The sequence below is a fragment of the Xiphias gladius genome, chromosome 2, assembly GCF_016859285.1.
Source record: "Xiphias gladius isolate SHS-SW01 ecotype Sanya breed wild chromosome 2, ASM1685928v1, whole genome shotgun sequence".
In the NCBI taxonomy this organism is placed as follows: Eukaryota; Metazoa; Chordata; class Actinopteri; order Istiophoriformes; family Xiphiidae; genus Xiphias; species Xiphias gladius.
The window spans coordinates 16278828-16287002 of record NC_053401.1 but is presented as its reverse complement, the minus strand read 5'-3'; the positions used below and the strand labels follow the sequence as shown (position 1 = coordinate 16287002).

The 8175-nt window shown below is 39.6% G+C and overlaps 1 protein-coding gene across 1 annotated transcript; it reads left to right on the top strand.

Moving 5' to 3' along the window:
* Window positions 1–373: 373 nt before the first annotated feature.
* Window positions 374–3612, top strand: LOC120803957 (amphoterin-induced protein 2-like). Its single transcript, XM_040153027.1, has 2 exons — window positions 374–393; window positions 2033–3612. The coding sequence occupies exons 1-2, from the start codon at window positions 374–376 to the stop codon at window positions 3495–3497; spliced, it is 1485 nt and encodes a 494-aa protein (XP_040008961.1). The 3' UTR covers window positions 3498–3612.
* The last annotated feature ends 4563 nt before the right edge of the window (window positions 3613–8175 follow it).

The following is an 8175-nucleotide window of genomic DNA, read 5'->3' as shown; positions in this document are numbered from 1 at the left end:
CTCATTTTAACCAAAGATAAGTAAATCCAGTTGTTGAATCACAAAAATAGTATAGGTTGCTGGGTCTGCCTCCTATCCTAACTTGTTCATCTCCTTTCTTCTTCTTACACCCCCCTCTCCTCCTTTTTGGCAGCGTCCACTCTCATATTATTGGCGTATTGGCTGTTGTTGAGGTCCGTAGGCTAGGCTATTTAATCTCAGGACGACCCCTCCCATGGCGATGTGCGACCCGACCTGCAGGTGGACAGTTTAGCTGCGGCTTCCATGTTCCCTACTCACACTCTCAGTGGATTATCTGCAGGAGTTTAAACGATGCGTTTTACTTCCAAATGAGCGAAGTTGCCGTTAGGATTTTAGGATTCACACAAGGGACATGATCCAGCGTCGCATCCAGTGAAAGCGTCTGGATGTGAAGACAGATGGTTTGAGCAAGCAGCGGCGTGGGCGTGAAGGTGAGCTGTTGGCTGGATCGTTTTCTGTTTTTGTTCCATAAAAGTTGTAAAATCCTGGCTGTTCTCTCTCTACCTAGCCAAATTATGTGTGGGAATATGAGGATAGAGTTGGTTAATAATAATATCACCCACAATTCCTTTATACTCATTCTGATATACAGTCTATGACTTTTATCTCTTATTTGTACATTTTTGTAACGTTCTCACTTATGTAAACGTCTCAAGGACTGCAACTAACATTCCTTTTTGGTATCGATTGATCTGCTAACTATTTCTTGATTAATTAATTAATTAATTGCTTTGATTACAAAGAGTTAAACAATAGTGAAAAATGCCCATTTATCAAGGACCTCTTCAAAATTCTTGTTTTGTCTTTTCTTGTTTTGGACCAACAGTCCGAAAACCAAATACATTCAGTTTACAATGACATAAAACTTGGGGGAAAAAAAAAATCCTCACATTAAACACGCTCCAACCCCATAATAACTGGCCTTTTTCCTTAAGAAATGACTTAAATATTTTCTTGATTATCAAAATAATTACCAATTAATTTTCTGTTGCTCGACTAATCAGTTAATTGGCTAATTGTTGCAGCTCTAAACTTCAACAGTGTCCCAGTTATCCTCTCTCCATTCTTATTTACAGCTAATCTGTTTAGCTGCAATGGACTTTTGAAATGATTTTTATGAAAACAGCTGCGTATGGAGATTTTGAAATATTGAGTCATGCAAATTATTTTTACTATAAACATTGCATGATAATACAATTTTTGGTTAGTATTGTTGATGTATTGTTATGCTGAGTGGTACAATGATCTGCTGTGCTATAGTCTTCATTAAATGAACATACTAGATAGATAGATAGATAGCAAATGTTGAGATTGAACAGGGGATGAGTCCAATAGAAAATAAATGTTAGAAAAATATATAGTAAAGGGATAAAACTCAATAAAAATAACTGCATTAATAAAAACACATGGTTGCGTGGGCTAAAGCAAAAAAGTAGACAGAATGGTATTGGTGGGAAATGGGGGAGGAGTATGGATTACTAACATGTATGGATTAAGTTACACTTGTCCCAGCAGTTACTAACAGTTTTCATGTGCAGATGATGTCATTAGCTATCATTGTTGTATTTAAAAGTGGATTATTATTTATTTTCAGACTATATCTATATATATATATACACACACACACACTGTATATATATATATATATATATATATATATATATATATATATATATATACACTGAATATATAGGCACCACCATTCAGCCTCAACATTAAAACCAGTAATATTGTGGCTGATATATACCGCATGGATAATGGTTCTGTAATTGTAAAAGCGTATGTGTTAAGTGGCAATAGTATGGAGATTTTTACTGCTATAATTAGTTGTACAAGTATTATAAACAATTAGGAGATTCATTTCCATGTTCCCTGTGTCTTCCTTGTTTCCTCTCTTCAGTTCGTAAAAGCCCTATATTATTAGAGGCCTGTAAACCTGTACACCTAGTGAGACAGTTACCTGAGGTCCCACCCTGAGGGAATAACCAGGATGCGTCCCATTGCTTCACAGCCGATGCAACCCTGCCACTGCAGCTTTGCTGCTTCATCTGTGTCTTAACTTCCCACCCTCTGTGGCCACTTGCCCACCCTACTGCCTTTGTGCCAGTGATATAATTTCCTGCAGTGGCCGCAATCTGTCTGTGCTACCCTTTGATCTCCCAAGCTATGCCACACGGCTGGACCTGAGCCACAATGCTGTCACTGCCCTGCCAACGGATTGGATTCCTGAACCATTCGATCGACTTGCTACACTCGTTCTCAGCCGAAACTCCATAAGCCGAATTGAAGTGAATGCTTTCACTGTCATGCCACATCTCCTCCACCTGGACCTCTCATCCAACCGACTAACAGTGCTGAACTTGTCCCTCTTCACAGGGTTGAATGAACTGAAAGAGCTGCTGCTGTTTGACAACCAGATTGTCCAGATCAACCCAGGGGCCTTCAGTGATCTGTACAGCCTGCAGAGGCTCTACCTCTCTGGGAACAGACTGACGGCTTTTCCGGTGGGGCTTTATTGTGAACATGAAGGGCCTCTTAACCTGACCTTTCTGGATCTATCCTACAACAACCTTTCTAAGGTGCCTGTCCAGAGTATGCTGTCTCTCACTCGTCAAGGTGCAATTTATTTGCAGGAAAACCCTTTGGTCTGTGATTGTGCTTTACTCGCCTTGCTTGAGTACTGGATGTGGAAACAGTATCGCCCCCTGGTGGACTTCAGAGGAGAATACCCATGTAGAGACGATTCAGGACCAGGGCCTATTTGTAGCCAGCACGGAGTGTTGGACATGCCCCTTGAGTCACAGACGTACCAAGAGGTGCCTGGTAAATGGCTGAGCGTGCCATGTCCAGGGTTGGCTTCATCAGACCAGCAGGGGCTGGAGGTGTTCTGGGTTACCCCAAGGACTGTAGTCAATTCATCAACCAAAGATCCGAGTTCCGAATTAATAGTTCTCCCCAGTGGCACCCTTGAAATCCGAGGAGCCCTCATGGAGGATTCTGGTACGTATGGGTGCGTGGCAGCCCGCCGGCGACACTATGACACCTATGAGTCTGTGGAGGTCAATGTGGTAGTCAGAAACTTGGGCACTGCCTCCACCAGTGGCTTGGCGTATCACAGTGGCGCAGAGCATTTCACCACTGCGTTCACCACCCTTGCTTCCTGTGTGGTCAGCATCATATTGGTACTGCTTTACTTATACCTCACCCCTTGTAGGTGCAAAGAAAACCAGGTTGGGTTGAGAGGGTGTGGCGGAGGAGCTATCGTCCTCTGTTCAGATCCCAGAGACATACAGTCAGGACAGCGGCGGTCAAATGGAAGGAGGGTGGCTTTCTTAGTGCCTCAGGCAGAGGATTCTGATATTGGCGGCTGTAAAACACCAATAATTAACTCGGGTCATGTTGCCCGGGAGGGAATTCTCAAGAGTGGAAGTAGGACAGTGGGGCAGACACTTACAGACCAGGCTCACTTGGCATAGCAAGAAAATTACCTTTTACACACTCCTGTATTTGTACAGTCTGAACCCAAGTGTTTTTTTTTACTGTCTTGTTTCAATACACAATGAAAAAAATCCATTTGATGTGAAGTATTGTACTGTGAACTTATGCACTGTAGGCTTTGGGTTTGCAGTCCTTTTGTAGGCAGAAATTCATTTATGTCTCAACTGTAAGTGGTATTTGTTTTTTATATTAAGAGTTCATATGGAAATTTCACAGGTACAGTGGGGAAATTGTTACTGCAAAGATCACAAAGACCATATTAATGTGGATGGCTTTTCAAATTGGGCTGAGAGGAATATTCATACCTGATTTGATAAGCTTCTAGAGGCATTGATAGTTATTATACAGTACATGCATTGTGAATACTGCCATCACAGTGATCCCTGTTATTTTTAACAATCTGTCTCCTACTGTGGAGCGTAACATTTTGAAAACAAGGCAGTCATACGTGTGAAATTATCTGAACTTTTGTGTTTTCCAGATTGAAATGTGTCTGCTACAAGCTAGTTTCAAATGATGTTGATCAAATATAACTCTGAAAGTTCATATATAAAATGCAAAGAAACAACGCAAAGTGATTGTGTTGCTATTAGGTGGAAACCTACAAAATGATCACTTTGTATGACGAAATACAGACTTGTGTTTAGTCAGACAAAATGCATCTGTTCAAAAGTATGAGGTATTCTTTTGGCCACAGCTATAAACTATATAACTGTAACAATTTGATCAGTATATCAAAAAAGTGATCGTTTTAACATTATCTGTAACATAAAAAATTCAATCAGAGCTCAGGTCCGGCGGGCCCACCTGGAGCTGACTTTTCAGCAGGTTGGAAACACAAATTGGACATCCCTGCTCAACCTCCACTTTGTTACTCTCACTCAAAGCTTTACAAACAGCAGATTTATGGAGGAATTGATCCTTATTGGTTAAGATAGGAGGGGAATTTGGGGTCGGTGATGAAGGCCCTGTCAGCCCAGATCAGTGTCAGAGAAATCAGAAGGAGGTTTGTCAGCTTGCCCTAAGCCCACTGTGAACTACATTCCTATGTCCTCTCTTTGTCTAATTTTTATAGGTGTGTGGAATACTTTAACAGGTACAAAGAGGCTTGTTATAGTTTCCTTGGCCATATATGTCCATGCTACCGCTGTCTGAATATCAACTTTTTATATTTTTTCTGTTCTGTTAGACACAGGGTAAATTATAAGTAGATGCAGTGAAGGTAACACTTTGTCAAGACTACAGTGACTGATATTTGTAGCTATGAAATAAAATATTTCAATTTTGGAGGATGACTGTTCTTTTATCCCTTCAAGTGAATATAACAGTAATACTCTTGTTCAACTTGTTTAGTTCCTGTTTTAATCATGTTTGGCTCCTTTCTCCGGTCACATTTTTTTAGGCATTACTCTGATCAAGTATGAAAAGAGGCTTTTTGGGTGAAAAATAAAAAGTAGTTTTACATCAGCAGGATTTAAGGATGACATATAACCTCTTAGTAAGTCAACAAATCGCATTTTCAAAACTCATTTTACAAGCCCTTCCAGTGGCTAATAAAAAACAAAACCCTTTAAAACCTTTTTTTTCTTGTGCACTTGTTGGTCAGTACTTTTCCAAGTGGAAAGACCGTCTTGTAATGGCAGTGAGGACACAAGGTGTCTTTTACAACAGCTTCATGCTTTCAAATGTGACAGGCCAAGGCAGGTCTTGAATAGTGGCTTCAGGTAGTGATGAATCCCATTGGGACTAATTTAAACCTCTCCCACTGTTCACTGTGAGAGGTGTTGTCATTCCAGCAGAGAAAACTAGTGACTAATTTTCCTGTTCCAGTTAGCAGATTAGAGCAAGTTGTCACTTCACTGAATAATATCATTTTAATGATGATAATGACTGTAATAATTAATATTATTATCTGCAGAAAATAATAGTAGCACACAAATTAGAGGTGGTATTAGTAGTAAGAACAGCACATCATTCCAATTGTGGTCACATTTCATTTCTTGCCTTTATTTATTTATTTTTTTATTGATTTGAAGGGGCACTCCACCAATATTAAACAAATAATCCCAATAATGTCATCAGGATTACTTAAGGTTTGGCTTGAATACTACACATTCATGACAGAAAGCCTGCATTACAAACAGAAGGTATGGAGTTTCAAAGATGAGGGCATTTAACAGGCAGGGGAGGGTCACGTCATGCTCAAAAATAATTAGTACCAATGTACGGCCAAACTAGAAGATGGAGTGTTATTGTTTAGTTAAATGGATAACAGCACACTTTTTCAGATAGTCTCTATTGGAATACATTGATAGTGTTGCACTCAGTTGAAAAAAGAGAACCAAAGAGAGAAGTTTGAGCCCTAGCCTTTTTCTCACTGTGGAGGTTTCAGAAAGTTACAGAAATTGTTGGATGTGGCCTCCCCAACTCCAGTGTGGGGAAGGTGTGGGGAGGTCCAAGGTGATTCGACCATTTGAGAAACACTTTTGATCAAATATACTGGCATCTTAATTAATTAATGAATTAATTAAATAATTATTTAAAGATGTTATTGAGTTAAATTATGGGAATCATAGGATGCAGTGTTTCAGCTTGACCTCTACTAGAGACTAAAAGTCAGGATATTTTCATAACTGCTGTTTCCATTCTGTTCTTTCTTTAATCTGTTTCGTGTGAGTTCTGGTCTTCATAGTACTACAATATGAAATTTCTGGAGTACCCCTTTAAGATTTTGATTTTTTTTTGATGAGCTGGGGTGTACCCTAACATCATTGGACAAGAGGCCCCCCTGGCTGTGCTGATTTCAAAATTTAAAGACACTATTGAGTTGACCCATACTAGGGACTAGAGGTCAGGATATCTCAGCCTCTGCTGCATCAATTTTTCAGTCTTTTTTTTTTTTTTTTTTTTTTTTTAAATCTTAGTCCCCCAACATTAGGGAAATACAACACTACTGTCAATTGTTATATATACTTTATACTATACTTTTTATATGCATGCATGTTTATATGCATATATACTGTATATAAAATATACGTAGATATGTATATGTAATTTTGTATATGTACTACATGTACATGTATATGTATCTGTTATACTGTTTTGGCTGGACTGCAACAGCGGGGCCAGCCCTATAAATATAAATGTCTGTAACTGACTGAGTGAGTCAATGAGTGAGTGAGTGATAAAGTTACAACACTGATTTTTGTTCTTTCAAAATGAATTTGTGTAAACGTTTTCTATTGCGTCATCAGGGAGGCGTTTACAAGCAGTGTTGCTTACTTATTGCCTTTGTCGCTAGATTTACTGACTTTTCACACTCCTTTAGTGACTTTTCTTCACAAAAGCACCTAGCGACAAATCTAGCGACTTTTTGCACAAACTTTAGCTATTTTCCTTAGAAGAGAGTCCTTAGTATTTCCCTGTGAGTGCGAGGTCGGGCTTTCCATCCGCAGGCACACACCTCTCTATATGTCTCTTTCACTTGACCACATGGCAGCTGGACAGACTTGAATGAGGTTCTAACTTTCTCTCTGAGTGATCATTTTACAAGTAAATATAGCCAAAATCACAGCACAGCCATTGTCTTTAACTTATTTGTATGGTGATTTTGTCAGAAGATGTAGCAGTTATTAAATCAGGATTTTAGCAGTGCAGAGCAGCAGCTTGGAAGTGAATGCTGGTTAACATTTAGTCTCAGTCACTATTTCATAATTGTTCTGTTGTCTGAGAACAGAAACAGAAATACATGTAAATGCAAACTTGGAAACTTTATTGGGAATTAAGCTATATGCGAGCACTTACAGTAGGAGAGAAGCAAACAGATAAAGGGCGGTCAAGCCATATACTAGGTTTTGACCTAGTCTAGTTACATTGCTCTTAAAGAGGTACTGAAATTACTGTATACATACTTTTTATTGTGTGCAAAAACGGCTTTTTCTGCTCAAAACTAGCTTGTATGTTTTTAGGGCTCGAACACTGACCGGTGCAAGGACACGATTGACACCACTATGCTTATTATTATTAGGGCCTGATCACCAAACGGTGTGAGGACCCTATTGGAATGGCTGTTTATCATTATTAGGGTCCTAGTACCAACTGGTGCAAGGACCCTATTGGAATCACTATGTTTATTATTATTATTAGGGCCTGAGCACCAAGTGGTGCGGGGACCCTATTGGAATCGCTAATATTATTATTATTATTGTTACTGTTATTATTATTGGGGCCCGAGCACCGACTGGTCTGAGGACCCTATTCAATTGGCTATGTTTATTAGAGCTTGAGCACCCACCAGTGCAAGGCCCCTATTGGCGGCTGTTGCTCAGGAGGTAGAGCAGGTTGTCCACTAACCAGAAGGTTGATGGTTCAATCCCTGGCTCCTCCAGTCCGCATTTCAAAATGTCCTTGGGCAAGAAACTTAACCCCAAATTTCCACCAATGTATTATCGGTGTGCGAATGTGAGTTTGTGTGTGTATAGAAAAGTGCTGTTTTTATAGAAAAAGCGCTGTATGAATGTGTGTGTGAATGGGTGAATGTGGTAGTAGTGTAAAGCTTTGATTAGTCAATAAGATTAGAAAAGCGCTAAATAAGTCCAGTGCATTTACCGTATTGGAATCGCTATATTTATTATTAGGGCCCGAGCAGCAACTGGT

Excerpts from the sequence above, each read along its gene's own strand:
- LOC120803957 (XM_040153027.1), top strand. The coding sequence starts at position 374 with ATGATCCAGCGTCGCATCCA. Across the intron at positions 394-2,032 it reads ATGATCCAGCGTCGCATCCA|CCGATGCAACCCTGCCACTG; the intron begins GTGAAAGCGTCT and ends ATTGCTTCACAG.